The sequence below is a fragment of the Saccoglossus kowalevskii genome, chromosome 7 (genome assembly GCF_978046115.1).
Source record: "Saccoglossus kowalevskii chromosome 7, keSacKowa6.1, whole genome shotgun sequence".
Lineage (NCBI taxonomy): Eukaryota > Metazoa > Hemichordata > Enteropneusta > Harrimaniidae > Saccoglossus > Saccoglossus kowalevskii.
In genome coordinates this window covers 7,860,486-7,883,584 of record NC_140647.1, presented here as the reverse complement: position 1 = coordinate 7,883,584, position 23,099 = coordinate 7,860,486, and the positions used below count along the sequence as shown (strand labels likewise).

The 23,099-nt window shown below is 37.3% G+C and overlaps 1 protein-coding gene across 2 annotated transcripts; it reads right to left on the bottom strand.

The window, feature by feature from the left end:
- Positions 1-12,619: 12,619 nt before the first annotated feature.
- On the bottom strand, positions 12,620-18,508 carry LOC146740218 (uncharacterized). Of its 2 annotated transcripts, none has more exons than XM_085501645.1 (3): positions 18,385-18,508; positions 14,511-14,703; positions 12,620-13,078 (listed from the first exon to the last, which is right to left on the bottom strand). In XM_085501645.1, the coding sequence occupies exons 2-3, from the start codon at positions 14,683-14,685 to the stop codon at positions 12,795-12,797; spliced, it is 459 nt and encodes a 152-aa protein (XP_085357771.1). In that variant the 5' UTR covers positions 14,686-14,703; positions 18,385-18,508; the 3' UTR covers positions 12,620-12,794. The 2 variants fall into 2 exon arrangements, with proteins under 2 accessions (XP_085357771.1, XP_085357772.1); XM_085501646.1 differs by lacking the exon at positions 18,385-18,508 and adding an exon at positions 18,253-18,319.
- Between the last annotated feature and the right edge of the window lie 4,591 nt (positions 18,509-23,099).

Genomic DNA, 23,099 nt, shown 5'->3' with positions numbered 1-23,099 from the left:
GGGGGCAAGCTTCGCTTAAGATATACGGAGCGAAAATCGCAGAAAAGCTATGCGTAATCTAGATAATATGAATCGTCATGCGTTTGGGGAGGCCATGGCCCCCCTGCCCTCCCCTCTGGATCCGCCACTGATTCGTGTAACCATACTGCTAACGAGAAAGGGGGAATATTCAACATGTAAGAGGGACCTCTGGGCGGCAGGAAATAATAAAGGACGAAAGTTTTCAGGTACATTGTACATTGACAATTCTAATCAAGCTTTCTACCGGAAATAACAGTCTACCCACCTCAAAAATTATAATCACATTGGCACCGCTGTTTCTATGGTATAGAAATAGCTGTAACTATCGATATTTGTTCTTCTTTTTATTTTCAATAAAAAACTTCCTGTGTCATTATGTAAATTTGTAACGGTCGTCGCCAATATGCCGAAACATGTGCGCAATACCGGCGTTGTATATTAAAGGTCGGCAGTCGTCGTGCCGCGCTCTGTTCGATATGGAACTCATAGCGACGTATACAACGCGTGTAAAATACATTGTTTATTTACATGAAATTCGAACAAGCGCTGCGCGACGACCACCGCGCTTTAAATCACTTGCAAATGAAAACAACCCGCCGGTCTGCGTCTAGGTCTCCAGAGGGCGCCATTATTAAAATTTAATTTCTCATGGATCGGATGGATTACGGTACAATAAATGTCATGAAATGTCAAATAAGTCGTTATTTTGAGGGGCTAAGCCGTTCTCTGATGATTTTATGTGTCATTCCCCACATTGTATGCATCGTGTGTCATAATTTTCTATGGTTCCATCACGTGACCGATTGCAACGAAATGGCGACTACTAGTACTCGATCCCCAGTTTTCACATAGCTTTTTATGTGATATTAGCCATAAGCAAAATTCCGGTAAGATTTGGTCATCTTTATGTGGATATAAAACGTTCAAAATCACATTTATTGTCGCTATGAATGACGGAAATAGCCGCCCAGTATACCATATTTCACTAATGTAAGCAAATAAAGCATGCACCAAATTGACTAGTGTATCTAAGTGCATGTCTGAAAAATTACATTTGGGTGTACGTCCCAGTACATGTTCAAAAATGACACTAGAAAAACGTTCAAGTGTATGTCAGAAAAATAACACTTGGATGTGATATCGAGAGCGTGTTCAAAAAAGTGACACTCAGATGAACGTTTCATCGTAGGTCCAACAAATGACACTCAGGTAGACGTCATAGATATTCAAATAATTGGTATTCACTGATGTAGCCGATATTCAAATAATTGGTATTCACTGATGTAGCCGATATTCAAATATTTGGTGTTTGCTGACGTAGTTGATATTCAAATATTTGGTATTCACTGATGTAGCCGATATTCAAATAATTGGTATTCACTGATGTAGCCGATATTCAAATAATTGTTATTTGCTGATGTAGCCGATATTCAAATAATTGGTATTTGCTGACGTAGCCAATATTCAAATAATTGTTATTCACTGATGTAGCCGATATTCAAATAATTGGTATTCAATGATGTAGCCGATATTCAAATAATTTGTATTCACTGATGTAGCCGATATTCAAATAATTGGTATTTGCTGATGTAACTGATATTCAAATAATTGGTATTCACTGATGTAGCCGATATTCAAATAATTGGTATTTGCTGATGTAGCCAATATTCAAATAATTGGTATTTGCTGATGTAGCCGATATTCAAATATTTGGTGTTTGCTGATGTAGTTGATATTCAAATATTTGGTATTCACTGATGTAGCCGATATTCAAATAATTGGTATTTACTGATGTGTCCAATATTCAAATAATTGGTATTTGCTGATGTGGCCGATATTCAAATAATTGGTATTCACTGATGTAGCCGATATGCAAATAATTGGTATTTGCTGATGTATCCAATATTCAAAATAATTGGTATTCACTGATGTAGCCGATATTCAATTAATTGCTATTCACTGATGTGGCCGATATTCAAATAATTGGTAATTGCTGATGTAGCCGATATTCAAATAATTGGTATTCACTGATGTAGCCGATATTCAAATAATTGGTATTTGCTGATGTATCCAATATTCAAAAATTGGTATTCCCTGATGTAGCCGATATTCAAATTGGTATTCACTGATGTAGCCGATATTCAAATATTTGGTGTTTGCTGACGTAGTTGATATTCAAATATTTGGTATTCACTGATGTAGCCGATATTCAAATAATTGGTATTTGCTGATGTGGCCGATATTCAAATAATTGGTATTTGCCGATGTAGCCGATATTCAAATTGGTATTCACTGATGTAGCCGATATTCAAATAATTGGTATTTGCTGATGTAGCCGATATTCAAATAATTGGTATTCCATGAAGTAGCCGATATTCAAATATTTGGTATATGCTGATGTATCCAATATTCAAAATAATTGGTATTCACTGATGTACCCGATATTCAAATATTTGGTATATGCTGATGTATACAATATTCAAAATAATTGGCATTCACTGATGTAGCCGATATTCAAATAATTGGTATTTGCTGATGTATCCAATATTCAAAAATTGATATTCACTGAAGTAGCCGATATTCAAATATTTGGTATATGCTGATGTATCCAATATTCAAAATAATTGGTATTCACTGATGTAGCCGATATTCAAATATTTGGTATATGCTGATGTATCCAATATTCAAAATAATTGGTATTCACTGATGTAGCCGATATTCAAATAATTGGTATTTGCTGATGTATCCAATATTCAAAATAATTGGTATTCACTGATGAAGCCGATATTCAAATAATTGGTATGTGCTGATGCTGATAGCCCATATTAACAAATTGTTATTCACTGATGTAGCAGATATTCAACAATTTGTATTCACTGGTGTAGCAGTTATTCAATTCAAAGAAAACTTAGAAAGAACTCTTGTGTGCTGAGAGTATTGGAGACACATTAAAATTACCGGGTAATTCAAAATTTATTTTTCAAACATTGAAATGTATTGGAGACACATTAAAATTAATTTAAAATTTAAGATTTGCTTTTCAAACAAGAAGCTTGGCAACTAATTTCTGTCTGCTATTTGAGATGCATAACATTAAAACAAAATTTATAATACATGCAGAAAATACATTTTCAATACAATTGATTTTTCATCCATGGTTTTTAGTCTAGTTAGTTCCAAAGCACTTCTGCAATGAATTTAAATCTGATTTGTTTAGATAGCAGAAATGAGCTAATAATCAATATGCATGTTTATTATTAAACTAATCATGTCTGTGACATGACATGAACCAAATGAATTACTATACAAATTAAGCAATTATTATGCATAGATTTAGGTCTGTATATTGTTTCAGAGTGCACATGTACAAAGTTTCATTATAATGTGATGATTGATCCTAATTAAATTAGTGGAAAGCTGAAAAGTAAATTATTATGCAAATTAAGTAACTATTATAGATTTATATTAACCTAAAACTAATTTGATTATCGGATTGTATTAGAGTACATATGTACCAAGATTCATTGAATTAAGATAAGTACTGTCACAGACCATCTATGTAAAACGTTTTATTGAAATGTGATTAGAACCAAAAATTATGATTTATTATGTAAATTAGGTAATTAATATGATCTGATTTTAACCCAAAACTTAACAGGTATGTGCATTGTTATAGAGCATCTATGTACCAAGTTTCATTGAAAAGTAATAGTACTTGAAATACCAAGAGCTAAAAATCTATTAATTATGCAAATTAGGTAATTAGTACTTCACATATCTGTCTGTGCATCGTCCTATGTATCTATGCAAGTTTCATTGAAATGTGATGATTAGTACCTGAGATATAAGCAGAAAAGCCAAAAATTGACTAATCATTATGCAAATTAGGTTAATTATATGCATGGATTTTACCCAAAACGAATCACATGAATGGCTCTTTAGATATCAGTGGAACAGTCAGGGAACACCTAAAATATAGCTAATTATCATGCAAATCAGGTTATTAATATGTATGGATTTCAACCAAAACCTAATCAAAAACGAACATACAGTTCTTGAGATATCAGTGGAACGAACAGCTAATACACACCCTGGAACAGTACAGCTCATACACACCCTGATATAGTACAGCTAATATACACCCTGGAACAGTACAGCTAATACACACCGTGGAACAGTACAGCTAATACACATCCTGGACCAGTACAGCTAATACACACCCTGGTACAGTACAGCTAATACACACCCTGGAACAGTACAGCTAATACACACTCTGAAACAGTGCAGCTACTACACACCCTGATACAGTACAGCTAATACACACCCTGGAACAATACAGCTAATACACACCCTGGTACAATACAGCTAATACACACCCTGGTACAGTACAGCTAATACGCACCCTGGTACAGTACAGCTAATACACACCCTGGAACAGTACAGCTAATACACACCCTGGACTAGTACAGCTAATACACACCCTGGTACAGTACAGCTAATACACACCCTGGAACAGTACAGCTAATACACACCCTGGAACAGTACAGCTAATACACACTCTGAAACAGTAGAGCTAATACACACCCTGATACAGTACAGCTAATACACACACTGGAACAGTACAGCTAATACAGACCCTGGACCAGTACAGCTAATACACACTCTGGTACAGTACAGCTAATTCACACCCTGGTACAGTACAGCTAATGCACACCCTGGAACAGTACAGCTAATACACACCCTGGACCAATACAGCTAATACACACCCTGGTACAGTACAGCTAATACACACCCTGGAACAGTACAGCTAATACACACTCTGAAACAGTACAGCTAATACACACCCTGATACAGTACAGCTAATACACACCCTGGAACAGTACAGCTAATACACACCCTGGTACAGTACAGCTAATACACACCCTGGTACAGTACAGCTAATACACACCCTGGAACAGTACAGCTAAGACACACCCTGGACCAGTACAGCTAATACACACCCTGGTACAGTACAGCTAATACACACCCTGATACAGAACAGCTAATACATAACCTGGTACAGTACAGATGATACACACCCTGAAACAGTACAGCTAATACACACCCTGATACAGAACAGCTAATACACACCCCGGTACAGTACAGCTAATATACACCCTGGAACAGTACAGCTAATACACACCCTGAAACAGTACAGCTAATACACACCCTGGAACAGTACAGCTAATACACACCCTGGTACAGTACAGCTAATACACACCCTGGTAAGATACAGTTAGTACACACTTGGTTAACTGTTAACTGAAAAGTTAACTGAAGTAACCTTGCATCTCATTAAACAGTAACCCCTTTGACATTCAATGCCCAAGTTAACTGAAGTAATCTTGCCTCTCATTAAACAGTAACCCCTTTGACATTCAATGCCCAAGTTAACTGAAGTAATCTTGCATCTCATTAAACAGTAACCCCTTTGACATTCAATGCCCAAGTTAACTGAAGTAATCTTGCATCAAAATAAACAGTAACCCCTTTGACATACAATGCCCAAGTTAACTGAAGTAATCTTGCATCAAAATAAACAGTAACCCCTTTGACATACAATACCCAAGTTAACTGAAGTAATCTTGCATATCATTAAACAGTAACCCCTTTGACATACAATGCCCAAGTTAACTGAAGTAATCTTGCATCTCATTAAACAGTAACCCCTTTGACATTCAATGCCCAAGTTAACTGAAGTAATCTTGCATCTCATTAAAAAGTAACCCTTTTGACATTCAATGCCCAAGTTAACTGAAGTAATCTTGCATCTCATTAAACAGTAACCCCTTTGACATACAATGCCCAAGTTAACTGAAGTAATCTTGCATCTCATTAAACAGTAACCCCTTTGACATTCAATGCCCAAGTTAACTGAAGTAATCTTGCCTCTCATTAAACAGTAACCCCTTTGACATTCAATGCCCAAGTTAACTGAAGTAATCTTGCATCAAAATAAACAGTAACCCCTTTGACATACAATGCCCAAGTTAACTGAAGTAATCTTGCATCTCATTAAACAGTAACCCTTTTGACATTCAATGCCCAAGTTAACTGAAGTAATCTTGCATCAAAATAAACAGTAACCCCTTTGACATACAATGCCCAAGTTAACTGAAGTAATCTTGCATCTCATTAAACAGTAACCTATTTGACATTCAATGCCCAAGTTAACTGAAGTAATCTTGCATCTCATTAAACAGTAACCCTTTTGACATTCAATGCCCAAGTTAACTGAAGTAATCTTGCATCAAAATAAACAGTAACCCCTTTGACATACAATGCCCAAGTTAACTGAAGTAATCTTGCATCAAAATAAACAGTAACCTATTTGACATTCAATGCCCAAGTTAACTGAAGTAATCTTGCATCTCATTAAACAGTAACCCCTTTGACATTCAATGCCCAAGTTAACTGAAGTAATCTTGCATCTCATTAAACAGTAACCCTTTTGACATTCAATGCCCAAGTTAACTGAAGTAATCTTGCATCTCATTAAACAGTAACCCTTTTGACATTCAATGCCCAAGTTAACTGAAGTAATCTTGCATCTCATTAAACAGTAACCCCTTTGACATTCAATGCCCAAGTTAACTGAAGTAATCTTGCATCTCATTAAACAGTAACCCCTTTGACATTCAATGCCCAAGTTAACTGAAGTAATCTTGCATCTCATTAAAAAGTAACCCCTTTGACATTCAATGCCCAAGTTAACTGAAGTAATCTTGCATCTCATTAAACAGTAACCCCTTTGACATTCAATGCCCAAGTTAACTGAAGTAATCTTGCATCTCATTAAACAGTAACCTATTTGACATTCAATGCCCAAGTTAACTGAAGTAATCTTGCATCTCATTAAACAGTAACCCCTTTGACATTCAATGCCCAAGTTAACTGAAGTAATCTTGCATCTCATTAAACAGTAACCCTTTTGACATTCAATGCCCAAGTTAACTGAAGTAATCTTGCCTCTCATTAAACAGTAACCCCTTTGACATACAATGCCCAAGTTAACTGAAGTAATCTTGCATCTCATTAAACAGTAACCCCTTTGACATTCAATGCCCAAGTTAACTGAAGTAATCTTGCATCTCATTAAACAGTAACCCCATCCTGCGTAACAAGGGTCACGCGCCATCCTCCGGTAACCCTTGCCACCACAAGCGGTGATTTTATCAAGAATCGTGATAAATAAATACTTTCTTGCATTAATTGAACTGGAAAATGTATCAAAATGATTCAAATACTTCATAAAGTAGTTGGTTTAAATAAATATGGTAAAAGTATTATGTTTTACCGTGCTTTGTGGACGTAAACGGCTATTTTGCTAAAGGACTACATTTTTGTGTATTGATTACAATGCGTAAATAGTTTCCCGGGAGATTTTGAAATGGCAGCCTCCGATCCGATTGTGAAATCATGCAATGATGCCTTGAACCCCAACATGTAGGTAAGTGTTAATTTGAAGAACTTTGCCATTGTTTATTCACCACAGAGACTATTCAGGGGACAAGCCGTAGATTTTGTGTGTTTATCCTTAGACAACTAATAAATTTATTTATTGTCTGAGGTTTATCATAGGTTGCTAGATTGTTCTTCTATAGTAAAATATTAATCGTCACCGTTGTTTTGCTGCTCACTGTTCTGTGGTTATGGAATTCCCTCTTATATAATAACATTTTCATACAAAGGAAAACAAATTACTAGTGGTGGTCGGTGAATCACGGTTTTTAGTAACCGTGGGTGAATAAATAATTTGTTTCTCAGAAGTATTAGGCAAGGTGCATTTTAGATTATGTCTTTTAAATAAGCTAATATAAACAATTAGATCTCATTTTTTTAAATTTATTTTAATAATATACTACATTGATATACATAGTGTATATGCTATGCTTTCAAAGTCCACATTTTGGCGATGGCCACTACAAATTGACACCGTGACTAATGACACAGGAAATGTTTTATTAAAAACAAAAATAAGAGAAAAAAGATAGATAGTTACAGCTATTAACACTTTAATCAAAATAAAATGTTATACCTACCTACATTAATTTCAGTGTTTCCATAAACAACACTATTTTATTTGTCCTATACAAAATGTACCCACTGTCAATGCAGCATGTTCAAGTGTGCTGCTTGACAATATAAATTTGACATTGATCATGTAAATATTATTAGGATTAAAATTATAATAAGATACTAATTTAGATTTATTTTTATCTAGGCTTCTGCTATTGTTGAAATAGATTCAGTCACAATGCGCACTATAGCTGCTACGTGTAAGTCATTCTAATTTTAGTGGGCAAAATAACTTTCACAGTTTCTGGTTGTTGTTGTATTTCATTTTCAAGTATTTCTGTTACAAGTACAATTTTTCATATATTGTATTTTGACTAAACATGTTCATTTTTTTTTGCAGAGTAAAAACATTTTGTAAAACCTACAAAGAGCTGAACACACAACTGTCTTTTTTTATTATGGCTCTTTTCATGGCATTGAGTAGCACTCTGACTGCTGTACAGCTGGACCAGTTACCACAGTTACTACAGCTACAAAATATTGCTAAGAATGTTCCTGGCATGCAAGAGAATATAATAATGTATTGCACAACAATATATGTTGTCTGTGTTTGGATTCACAAAAGAGCAGTGCTCCCCAGGGATGTGCTGCACTAATTGCCACAATTTAAGTGCACCTCCAATATAATCATACCTGTGTTAAATTTGTAACACCTCTTTTACCTGGGTACTTTACCCCATGAAAAACTCCTGATAATTCGAATCCAATACTATATTTGCTCTAGAAGCACATATATATATATGTGTAAATGAATAAGTGTTTTGTCTATTGATGAGCTAATACAGTAAATGTGGTTCACAATTAGTAGGTCAAGTAAGATAAGACCAATTTAAAGGGTTGTACTAGTAATTTTCAGTGTGTGAACAAATATTTTTTTTAATTTTCAACAGATATTTGTCTGCATTGGTGTAAGGCTGAATTTCAATAGTGGTTTACATGTTATGTATAGTCATCTGTATTAACTACACTTTGCATATCAACACAAGTGCGGTTACAACCAGAACAAAGGTCACATGACCAATAATGGTACAAGTATTGATTTAAGGTTGAAGCCTACTCAGCATTTTTTGAGAAAGTTGGTCATAAATCGCATGTTCATTGGTTTATTATGTAAAATCGTGGAGCTATTGCCCCATAAAATAGCATTCTTTTGTGTGAACAGTGCCGTATTTTGAAAAACTTGTCCTAATATTTGTCAAAAATCGCTATTTTTAGAACAATTCCATAGAACGCAATGTTAAGCAAAAATTGCATTTTTCAACACTTTTTAAAACCAAGGTTTTTAAAAAAATTCAGGAAAACAAAAAGTACCCCTCATTAACAATATATATTTTTTTCAGCCTATGTCACCAGCCTACAATTTGACATATGGCATAATATCTCTGCCATAGGAATCTATCGTAAAAGCACTATAATACTGCCAAAATAGCCACTATTCACTAAAATACAACCACATATATTTTCTTGAAAATTAACCTGGTGACCCCCAACTTTTTTTAAGTCAATATATTGCCTAGAAGTACAATTTATAAAAAATAGATAAATTCTGGGTATTTGAGTAGACTTCTACCTTGAGGGTTGGGAGGGTCAAGGTTTACACTTGAACAAGTGTTTTACATTTGGACAACAGTAGTATTTCAAATCATTCTTTTGTTAGACTTTCATAATAAAATTTATTTTTATAGTGTATACATGTAATATAATCCCATTATAAAATTATATATATACATGTATATCACAAGAATGTTTGTTATATATATATATTTATAGGTTCATTATCCATTCATTAATAAATTAATAATACCACACATTTGCATCAATCAATGTGCCTTTACTTTATAATCAGATTAGCATTAACTTATGAACATGTTAGTATTCCAATTAATACAACAATTTCTTCTATACTAAATATATATAAATAAGTGCATGTACACATGTCAATTTAAAGATGTTTTCTCAACATGAAAGAGGTCTGTATATCCATGGCCCCTGGTAACCTTTATTAGTCCCCAAATATCCAAAAAATTATTTATAATCCCAAGGTTACAAGTTGCAATTGAACTGTATTTTTATCATAATGATGGTAATTAATAAAGATTGGAATCCTATGTGAAAATTTTCATTGTGTTATGATTTGTTTTTTACTTATACTAATATAATAATGTTTGAGGCCACTTAAAGCTTATTCGTTGTAAAGTGCTCCAAATATTTACAACTTTATTACTGAAAAAGTAAGATTTCTGACATCCAGACGTGACCAAATTTTCTTAATTTAAAGTCATGGCCTCTAGTTATAGATGTTTTACCATAAATGCTCACTGACTGGACATGCATCAAGATTATAAAGCTACACAGGTGACTTTGTACAGTAACCATATCTCTAAAAAAACAATTTAGCACCCTAGCTTTAAATTTCATTATCATGCAGAGAAAGAAATAATTTGTATAAAAGTGGCATTGCAAGCATTACCAACCTATGGTCTGAAAAAAATGGTAAATAATGAGATATTGATAGTTATGAATATTGTACTTGTATCAGAATCACTATCATTTGAGAGTCCAGTTTTCAATCTTGACACGAGTAATGCCACTCTAGTTAGGGCACATTTGTTGAATTTCTGAAATGGCGATGAATTCCTTTTAATCCATTACATGATTGTCCAAGGGTTTTCATAAATATCCTCAACTTCTGTAGTACTTGTGTACCTCTAAGTAAAACTTCTTCTGGAACTACATACGTGTGTCTACTGGATTTACAGTAGATGAAGAGTACTTCATTAAAATTGACACAGAACTACATACTGCATCTGCTGACCCTGTTTCACGACCCATGGCTTGTGTAAATTTATCTGGGCCTAGCCGGTGGATTAACGTCTTGACATTACATATTCCATACTTCTGTCTCAAATCATGTAAAAATACGAACAACAAAGAAATTTAGTTTTTGACAATGCAACAAAAGTAATTATTAATTAAATTAAAAGTTTCACTGTTTTTAAGAAAACCAACAAATTATCCGCAATCATGAGTTCAGATATAACATTTCCTAATATTGCTCTTCCGATTGCATAACAAAATACTATTGAAAACAAAATAAGGAAATCTTATCTAAATACGATTCTAAGATGGTCGTTATATTATCAGCTTTGGCTTTACGGCTTCCGAGCTTGATATAAAATGATAATCCAGCAGTCGAAAACTAAAACAGTGAATGACGGTCGTGCCTCCGCTTGTTTGCATTTCTGTGTTTATGTAAATGTAGTTCAGGGTTCAGTGCGCGGAGGAAAATGCGCAGTGACTGTGCGCACAAGTTGTGGTTACAGAGGTCCGTGGGGCCGATGGTAGAGAATGACAGTAACCCCTTTGACATTTAATGCCCAAGTTAACTGAAGTAATCTTGCATCTTATTAAACAGTAACCCATTTTGACATTCAATGCCCAAGTTAACTGAAGAAATCTTGCATCTCATTAAAAAGTAACCCTTTTGACATTCAATGCCCAAGTTAACTGAAGTAATCTTGCATCTCATTAAAAAGTAACCCCTTTGACATTCAATGCGCAAATTAACTGAAGTAATCTTGCATCTCATTAAACAGTAACCCCTTTGACATTCAATGCCCAAGTTAACTGAAGTAATCTTGCATCTCATTAAACAGTAACCCCTTTGACATACAATGCCCAAGTTAACTGAAGTAATCTTGCATCAAAATAAACAGTAACCCCTTTGACATACAATGCCCAAGTTAACTGAAGTAATCTTGCATCGAAATAAACAGTAACCCCTTTGACATACAATGCCCAAGTTAACTGAAGTAATCTTGCATCTCATTAAACAGTAACCCATTTGACATTTAATGCCCAAGTTAACTGAAGTAATCTTGCATCTTATTAAACAGTAACCCATTTTGACATTCAATGCCCAAGTTAACTGAAGAAATCTTGCATCTCATTAAAAAGTAACCCTTTTGACATTCAATGCCCAAGTTAACTGAAGTAATCTTGCATCTCATTAAACAGTAACCCCTTTGACATACAATGCCCAAGTTAACTGAAGTAATCTTGCATCTTATTAAACAGTAACCCATTTTGACATTCAATGCCCAAGTTAACTGAAGTAATCTTGCATCTCATTAAACAGTAACCCCTTTGACATACAATGCCCAAGTTAACTGAAGTAATCTTGCATCTTATTAAACAGTAACCCCTTTGACATACAATGCCCAAGTTAACTGAAGTAATCTTGCATCTCATTAAACAGTAACCCCTTTGACATACAATACCCAAGTTAACTGAAGTAATCTTGCATCTCATTAAACAGTAACCCCTTTGACATACAATGCCCAAGTTAACTGAAGTAATCTTGCATCTCATTAAAAAGTAACCCTTTTGACATTCAATGCCCAAGTTAACTGAAGTAATCTTGCATCTCATTAAAAAGTAACCCCTTTGACATTCAATGCGCAAATTAACTGAAGTAATCTTCCACAAAATAAACCACATTTTTTTATTTACCCCAATTTTGACCTAGTTTCTAAAAACAAAGTAAGTATAGAAAATCACATAAAAATAAATGAAAATATTTGGTGCAACAATTCGGCGGGAAACATAAGGCATTAAATTGACCCCTTTTACCCTCATGTACCATCACTATAACATCATGTATTCAATTTATTAACTTCCTCAGCAACACTACGCAATCCACATTTATTCAGAGTATCTACAAGGTCTTCAACAGATGCATCACTGTATGTCTGTCTCCATAGCAACAAACCCTGGTAAGCTTGCTCTTCAGTATTACCTACATGGTCATTACTAATAACTGTAATTTTAGACTCTATTTGATCGTCTGCCATGTCAGATGGCCAGGGTAAAGATCGAAGTATATGTTTCCATCGTGCTGCACAGCAATTTGTAACACATGTAAAAAACTTGCTGTAGTCTGAAAGAAAGCAAACAATACAGAATAAAATACAACTCTTTGCAGGAATCTGGCCACTAATGCATGATGATATACTTACAACTCTTTGCAGGAATCTGGCCACTAATGCATGATGATATACTTACAACTCTTTGCAGGAATCTGGCCACTAATGCATGATGATATACTTACAACTCTTTGCAGGAATCTGGCCACTAATGCATGATGATATACTTATAACTCTTTGCAGGAATCTGGCCACTAATGCATGATGATATACTTACAACTCTTTGCAGGAATCTGGCCACTAATGCATGATGATATACTTATAACTCTTTGCAGGAATCTGGCCACTAATGCATGATGATATACTTATAACTCTTTGCAGGAATCTGGCCACTAATGCATGATGATATACTTATAACTCTTTGCAGGAATCTGGCCACTAATGCATGATGATATACTTATAACTGTTTGCAGGAATCTGGCCACTAATGCATGATGATATACTTACAACTCTTTGCAGGAATCTGGCCACTAATGCATGATGATATACTTACAACTCTTTGCAGGAATCTGGCCACTAATGCATGATGATATACTTACAACTCTTTGCAGGAATCTGGCTACTAATGCATGATGATATACTTACAACTCTTTGCAGGAATCTGGCCACTAATGCATGATGATATACTTACAACTCTTTGCAGGAATCTGGCCACTAATGCATGATGATATACTTCGGAATACAATAGTACATTTCAACCAAAAACTAATAAGCTCTGTTAATTATCCTTGAGCACCTATGTTATAAGTTTCATTGACATCTGAGATTGGTTCAGTGCATGGACACACAGACATACATACACACTTACAGACATTGTGTATTTAAGATGTGGAAGTTAAAAAAATATGCATCTGCTAAACTTCAAAACTAACCGTAGTTTCTCAGTTCATTTATGTGTTGTATTTTTGCAGCCAACGTTTTTCACCAGGACTTTACAGGAATTACTAAGTTAATATAAAAGTACTGGTTATGTGCAATTGTATTACATACAAGATACACTTCTAATAGAACAAACATGTAATGTACTGGATAGCATAGCCCAGTTTACCCTGCCTGTTCTTGTCTGTCAATTTTGTTGATAATAATTATTATATAATTTGCTACATTTCATCACTTTTAATTTGCTATTTTATTACTTTCATTTCATTTGTGGTTACATATTTGAACCACTAATATTACACAAAACAATTTCATTTAGCACAATTCATGTGATACAAGAAAGTCATGATATACTATTCAGTGAAGGCAGTATTTTTTGTCAACACTTTTGTTTTTGCAATATTTTGTACATTTATAATCAATATATATATCAAACTTTTCCCAAAAAAATTGAAAATACTATGTGGTTATATTATGTGAAACTAATGATACATTTGTATGACTTACTTTTGAAAGACGATGACAAGGGAGGGTTTTCACAGCTTGTAGATCTTCTAAAAGATTCACCAAAACTGATATTTGCATTGCCACTTGCTGAAACCACAAAGTTACCATCTCCTTGTACGTTGATCCCAGTTGTAGTCTGAGATGAATCTTTTACATGACACTTGCTGTTTTCCATGACAATTTAACATTGATCCTTAATGTAAATAAGATGAAATCATGTTTGGGTGAGTAAGTTGTGGGCGTGCTTGAGTGGGTAGGGGTATACATGTGTAGGTGGTGAGGGGCCTGTTAGTGTGTAGGTGGGCATAGGTGTGTAGGTGGGCATTGGTGTGTAGGTGGGTGTAGGTAGGCATAGGTGTGTAGGTGGGCATGGGTGTGTAGGTGGGCATGGGTGTGTAGGTGGGCATAGGTGTGTAGGTGGGCATTGGTGTGTAGGTGGGTGTAGGTAGGCATAGGTGTGTAGGTGGGCATGGGTGTGTAGGTGGGCATGGGTGTGTAGGTGGGCATAGGTGTATAAGTGGGCATAGGTGTATAGGTGGGCATAGGTGTATAGGTGGGCATAGGTGTGTAGGTGGGCATATGTGTGTAGGTGGGAATGAGTGTGTAGGTGGGAATGGTTGTATAGGTGGGTATGGGTGTGTAGGTGGGAATGAGTGTGTAGGTGGGCATGGGTGTGTAGGTGGGCATGAGTGTGTAGGTGGGCATAGGTGTGTAGGTGGGCATGATTGTATAGGTGGGCATGGGTGTGTAGGTGGGCATGTGTGTGTAGGTGGACATGGGTGTGTAGGTGGGCATTGGTGTGTAGGTGGGCATAGGTGTGTAGGTGGGCATGAGTGTATAGGTGGGCATAGGTGTGTAGGTGGGCATAGGTGTGTAGGTGGGCATGAGTGTGTAGGTGGGCATGAGTGTGTAGGTGGGCATAGGAGTGTAGGTGGGCATAGGTGTGTAGGTGGGCATGATTGTATAGATGAGCATGTGTGTGTAGGTGGGCATGTGTGTGTAGGTGGACATAGGTGTGTAGGTGGGCATTGGTGTGTAGGTAGGTATGAGTGTGTAGGTGGACATGGGTGTGTAGGTGGGAATGAGTGTGTAGGTGGGCATGGGTGTGTAGGTGGGCATGGGTGTGTAGGTGGGCATAGGTGTGTAGGTGGGCATGATTGTATAGGTGGGCATGGGTGTGTAGATGGGCATGTGTGTGTAGGTGGACATAGGTGTGTAGGTGGGCATTGGTGTGTAAGTGGGAATGAGTGTGTAGGTGGACATGGGTGTGTAGGTGGGCATGGGTGTGTAGGTGGGAATGAGTGTATAGGTGGGTATGGGTGTGTAGGTGGGAAAGTGTAGATGGGCATAGGTGTGTAGGTGGGCATGAGTGTATAGGTGGGCATGGGTGTGTAGGTGGGCATGACTGTGTAGGTGGGCATGCGTGTGTAGGTGGGCATGCGTGTGTAGGTGGGCATGAGTGTGTAGGTGGGAATGAGTGTGTATGTGGACATAGGTGTGTAGGTGGGCATGAGTGTGTAGGTGGACATGGATGTGTAGGTGTGCATAGGTGTGTAGGTGGGCATAGGTGTGTAGGTGGGCATGAGTGTGTAGGTGGACATGGATGTGTAGGTGGACATGGATGTGTAGGTGGGCATAGGTGGGTAGGTGGGCATAGGTGTGTAGGTCGACATGGGTGTGTAGGTGGGAATGAGTGTGTAGGTGGGCATGGGTGTATATGTCGGTATGGGTATGTAAGTGGGAATGTGTGTAGGTGGACATGGGTGTGTAGGTGGGCATATGTGTGTAGGTGGACATGGGTGTGTAGGTAGGCATAGATGTGTAGGTGGGCATAGGTGTGTAGGTGGGACATGGGTGTGTAGGTGGGTATGGGTGTGTAAGTGGGAATGAGTGTGTTGGTGGGCATGGGTGTGTAGGTGGGAATGAGTGTGTAGGTGGGAATGGTGGTATAGGTGGGTATGGGTGTATAGGTGGGAATGAGTGTGTAGGTGGGCATGAGTGTGTAGGTGGGCATGGGTGTGTAGGTGGGCATAAGTGTGTAGGTGGGCATGGGTGTATAGGTGGGCATGTGTGTGTAGGTTGACATGGGTGTGTAGGTGGGCACGGGTTTATAGGTGGGCATGGGCGTGTAGGTTGACATGGGTGTGTAGGTGGGCATGTGTGAGTAGGTGGTCATGAGTGTGTAGGTGGGCATCGATGTGTAAGTGGGTATGTGTGTAGGTGGACATGGATGTGTAGGTGGGCATAGGTGTGTAGATGGGTATGAATGTATAGGTGAGCATGGGTATAGGTTGACATTGGTGTGTAGCTTGGGAATGTGTAGGTGGGTTGGGGTCTGAGAATATGTAGGTGGGCATGGGTCTAAGAGTGTTCAGGTAGGTTGCGACTGAGTGTTGGTGGGTTGGGTCTGAGAGTGTATAGGTGAGTTAAGGTCTGAGAGTGTGTAGGTGAGTTTTGGTCTGAGAGTGTGTAGGTGAGTTTTGGTCTGAGAGTGTGTAGGTGAGTTGGGGTCTGAGAGTGTGTAGGTGAGTTGAGGTCTGAGAGTGTGTGTAGGTGAGTTAAGGTCTGAGAGTGTGTAGGTGAGTTGGGGTATGCGAGTGTGTACGTGAGTTGGGGTCTGAGAGTGTGTAGATGAGTTAGGGTCTGCGAGTGTATAGGTGAGTTGGGGTCTGAGAGTGTGTAGGTGAGTTGAGGTCTGAGAGTGTGTAGATGAGTTGGGGTCTGAGAGTGTAGGTGTGTTGGGGTCTGAGAGTGTGTAGATGAGTTGGGGTCTGAGAGTGTAGGTGTGTTGGGGTCTGAGAGTGTGTAGATGAGTTGGGGTCTGAGAGTGTAGGTGTGTTGGGGTCTGAGAGTGTGTAGATGAGTTGGGGTCTGAGAGTGTAGGTGTGTTGGGGTCTGAGAGTGTGTAGATGAGTTGGGGTCTGAGAGTGTAGGTGTGTTGGGGTCTGAGAGTGTGTAGATGAGTTGGGGTCTGAGAGTGTGTAGGTGAGTTGGGGTCTGAGAGTGTGTAGGTGAGTTGAGGTCTGAGAGTGTGTAGATGAGTTGGGGTCTGAGAGTGTAGGTGTGTTGGGGTCTGAGAGTGTGTAGATGAGTTGGGGTCTGAGAGTGTAGGTGTGTTGGGGTCTGAGAGTGTGTAGATGAGTTGGGGTCTGAGAGTGTAGGTGAGTTGGGGTCTGAGAGTGTGTAGGTGAGTTGGGGTCTGAGAGTGTAGGTGAGTTGGGGTCTGAGAGTGTAGATGAGTTGGGGTCTGAGAGTGTAGGTGAGTTGGGGTCTGAGAGTGTGTAGGTGAGTTGGGGTCTGAGAGTGTGTAGATGAGTTGGGGTCTGAGAGTGTAGGTGAGTTGGGGTCTGAGAGTGTGTAGATGAGTTGGGGTCTGAGAGTGTAGGTGAGTTGGGGTCTGAGAGTGTAGGTGAGTTGGGGTCTGAGAGTGTGTAGGTGAGTTGGGGTCTGAGAGTGTGTAGGTGAGTTAGGGTCTGAGAGTGTAGGTGTGTTGGGGTCTGAGAGTGTAGGTGTGTTGGGGTCTGAGAGTGTAGGTGTGTTGGGGTCTGAGAGTGTGTAGGTGTGTTGGGGTCTGAGAGTGTGTAGATGAGTTGGGGTCTGAGAGTGTAGGTGTGTTGGGGTCTGAGAGTGTAGGTGAGTTGGGGTCTGAGAGTGTAGGTGTGTTGGGGTCTGAGAGTGTGTAGGTGAGTTGGGGTCTGAGAGTGTGTAGGTGAAAAATTCAAAGCCTTTATATGGTACTTACAGGGATGTGTAAAAGGTTTTCTACATTGATACAAAGTGGACATGCTTCTGCAACACCGACAGCGACCAACTTCCTGCTTTCATTAAACAAAGATTACAAGTTTGGTACTATCTATTGTGGCAAATAACTTACGTTTCCAAAGACAAGCGATTAACTCAAGCAAGGCCCTTTCCCTTCAGAATGTGATTGATTAAAATCATGTACGTTTATAGATCCGTAACGCAGGATTCAATCCACGGTGATCGTCTATAGCCAGCTAAACAGGAAATGTATGTTTTGGCACTACGTAGCCTCGAACGCGGTGACCAAACACACAAACTAGTTTAATTTATTGACATATTAAGAAATGCGCATTATATAAGTAATATTTTCTGTTAAATAATGAATATTAGATAAGAAAAACTGACAAAATGAAGTGTAGTATCAGTGATCATGTTTAAGGCTGGTAGACAAAGTGAGTTCCTGGAACAGGCTTTATCTTGACTTTATCAAAGACCAAGTACCGGGCATGCGCAGTGATGTCCCTGTCTGGTTGTGGGATTTAGACGAATATTCACTGGTTTATGAAGCATATAAGTGCCAACAATGAAAATATATTTTAAGTAATATCAGAAAAACAAAATCAATGACGAAATTAAAAATAAGTAATCAAGGAACACAAATAGAGATTGGGCGATATAATTACAGATATATCTGTCAGAAAGCCCCTATTTTTGCAGTGAGAACGCAATAGAGGATGAATAACATGTTAAAATGTGATCAGACCAAGCCACAAATAAAAGAAAACAATAGTTAAAAACATCTTTTAAATAATAAAAACGGGAAAACAATAATAAAATACATTTCTTTTTGTTTTGTTTTATTTTTGCATTTCAGTCAAAACACAGTAAAAATATTATTATTAACTTCCATATTGTAGTTGCATACTGCATGGTCGTTATTACTACTTAATTTATTATCAGTTGATTCACAGGTTGTTAACTTTCTATGATTATAATGGGTTCAAATAGTGAGGAGTTTAACACAAATTTTGCAACACTTTGCGTTTCTCGATCTTACTGAAAAACAATCCGAAAGGTGTGTTTTCCATCGCTCATGTCAATATACGATCGTTAACTACAGGCTTCGATGAATTAAAATTATTTTATGGGGCAATTCCTTTCAAATTCAATATGGCAAGTCAAAAATAAGGAAATGTTCAATCTATATAGTTACTCATTGGAAACAAAAGGCGGAACACATAAAAGGGGTGGTGGAGTAGGGGTCTATAATCACACTTTTTAAAATTATAATTTGATTAATGTCGAGGTACATCACGCTAAAACATTGTGGGTAAATGTTAATATTAGTAGGAATTCAATAGTCATAATCTACAGAAAACCAAACACAAATGTTGTTGAGCATTTAGAAAATTTAGATCAATAAATTCCAATAAATTCCGTGTCTTAGTTGGTGACTTATTAATTTAAATAATTTAGACGTTAGTCACACATTGTTATACTACAACTTCAAACAAATTATTAATGTGCATACGACTAACTCGCATACTGTAGTTGACCACTTATTCACGAATATACATTCAAATTGTGTCAGTGCCGGGACAATAGAGGTGGAAATATCCGACCACCTACCAATCTTCGAAATTTTCCAAGACTTAGAAAAGTATTTTCAAGAAACTACTTTAAGACTATTCCAAACTGATATAATCAAATTAAAAAATTAACTAGAGAGTCAGGATTGGTCCAACCATGATATGGTGGTAACAATGTTGATTATGTATATGAAGCATTCTCTGGTAATTCTTTTAAAATTTGCAACAAACATGTCCCACTAAAACAAATTACAACACAAATTGACTCGCGCACTATCCCAACAATCCCTGGCTCACTAAAACGTGTAATTATAATGCGGGGAACGTGGCTAATTATAAACGCTATAGGAATTATGTGATAAATGTTCTAAGAAATACGTAACGTAATTTCTATTCCGATCAGTTTGTTGAATGTGATGGGAAAATAATGAAATATTAGGAAGAGAACATACAAAAATAAAATTACCGGACCACATGGATGTCCGATACTCCGAAAGCAACGTTACGACTACACTTAATAACCAAGATGCAATTGTGAATGGGTTCAATAACTTTTTTACCAGAGTTGGGGTGAACCTTGCAAACGAAATCTCACCACGTACATTCGACACTTATAATGCACATGTGACAAATTCATTCTTCGCGCGTGGTACCACGGCTCATGAAGTGTCAGATATATTGAGAGGGTTAGATAAAAAGAAGGCAGTTGTTTGTGATTAAATAAGTGTTAAGCTACTTGTACATGCCGCGGAGTATATCTCTAAGCCCTATCTCACATTATCAATCGTTCTTTCTTTTCAGGTTCGTTTCTAAATGCTCTTAAAATAGAAAAGGCTACCCAAATCTTGTTGACCCTGTCTCAGTACTGCCCCAACTAAGTAAATTATTCGAGAAAAATAATCAACAAACAATTAACTGTATATCTGAAAAATACAATATAATTTATTCCGAACAGTACGGCTTTAGAAAACAATTTACAACAAAACTCTCTGTTATGGACCTAGCACAAAAAAAGTATTAGATGAAATTGATAAGTGGAATGTAATTCCTGTTTTTTTTAGATCTTGGAAAGGCGTTTGACGCCGTCAATCACTCAATTGTACTTAGACAATTATATGGATATTGGATACGAGGCCTACCTTTAGATTTGGTTGAGAGCTATTAAAAAACAGGAAACAATATATGAATATAAATAATGTAACATCAGACTCATTTCTAATAATATGCGGTGTTCCACAGAGCTCTGTACTTGGTCCTCCTTTGTTTCTTTGTATCCTTTGTATCTACGTACTTTGATATCCGTCTGTTTGCAGACGACACCAGCTTATTTCATACATTCCAATCTAGGAACATTATTAACCTACATTATGTTAATGAAAAGTTAAATCAAATAGTTGACTGATGCGACTGTAACAAATTGACAATAAAAAAAAAACTAAGTATATATTATTCAGAGGTAAAAATACAACAAAACAACAACAAAATTATTAGTGAGGTAGGGTGTACTGCATATGCTGATATGCTGCTGGACCACAATTTGAATTGGGAAAAAACATATTGATCATGTGATGAGCAAAATAAATGTCAAAGCAGGTAATATATATAAATTAAGAACAATTATTCCAAGATCAAGTTTATTATTGTATAATTCATTTATTTTGTTACATATTTTATATATGTTAGAAACATCCAATACATAATATTCAAAAACGATTTGTATGTACTATTACTGGTTCATCTTCATTTTCACATACTTCTCCATTGTTTAATAGCTGAAATTTACTTGATATATACAAACAACAACAGGTACAGTTATCCCTTTTCGTTTTTGATAGCCTTCATTGGCTTTATCCTAATTCTATTTCACAACACTTTCATTATCATTATTACTATTATTATTAGTAGTAGTAGTGATTTTTGTGTCACAGTTACAGACAAGTACAGTTGACAATTAATAGAGGAAGAAAAAAACTATCACGTTAAATTAAACCATGGGACCCTGCAGGTAGGCCGGTCACATCGGTTCTCACCACAAGAGGTTACAACCCACCCACCCCTACCAATCCCACAGCAGAAATAAAACACACAACATTTACTAAAAAATACTACTGTACACGGTTGTTAGGGCAGAACTTTATTATAAAATATAGGCAAGGAAATTTATTGCGTTGGTTAACTGTTGAAATCTACATGGCTTTTTAGCCATCCCTTCGATGCTCACTTGAAGCAATGGTACTGCAGTACCTTAACTTGATGTGCGGCGGAGCTTGGCTCTGGCACCCCACGAAGCAAACTTGACGCCAGGTACAAAAGCACCCATGTATCTTCTCAAAGGACGCCACCCGACCCAAGAGTACCACAAGGAAATCTAACAAAAACAGGTAGCACCGACAGTAGAATTGAGACAGATTCAGAAACAATAGTGTAGTTTACAACCATCGCGGCAGCACAGTGCTTTGTTTACTGTCCATGCATTGTCGAATTTTTGTAGTTTGCAACTGAATTTACAAAAGTCGAATTCCATCCGGAGGCGTGCCTGAACAAGCCCAATAAAAATGTGTAAGGGGTTGAAACATCCTTCATTTTGACGTTTGTTGCGGCGTGACAGGTGGATTGCACGTTTTGCACTCGCCGCCGTAAAATTAAATAGACACTGTGCCTCACTGATGTAAATGCACGTGATTTAGGTGGAGGAAGCATAACAAAGTAGTAGTAGTAGTGATTTATAATAAACAGTTTGACAAGGACAAGTAACGTAAATGAAAGCAAAAAAAAACGTACAACGTTAAGCTTTGGGACCCTGCAAGTAGGCCAGTCTCACTGGTTCTCACCACAAGGGGTTACGATCCCCCCTACCAGTCCCAAAACAGAAATGAAACACACAACAAAGTTTAAAAACTACGTGATAATAATACCGGTTGATTTATTTGTGATGAAAAGTGGACATGATTTAAAATGACAGTAGGCGGGTTCAGTGTGTTAAAAAACAATACTTTATTTGAGATTTGACAGTCACCCGTGACACGACGTGGCGAAGCGTACTCAGGCCATTCAACGTAGCTAACTGAAAGCTTGGTGTTTATAGCACCGTACCAGCAAAACGTGTGCAGAGAACAACAAAAAACACTGTGAAAACCATCATTGCCACCTAATGGTGTGAACTAGTCACGTGACATTAGAACAGCGAAACGAGACGGCCAGCCTTAAGATATCAAAATATCCGATTATGCATTCATGTTTGTCAGACAATATTTGC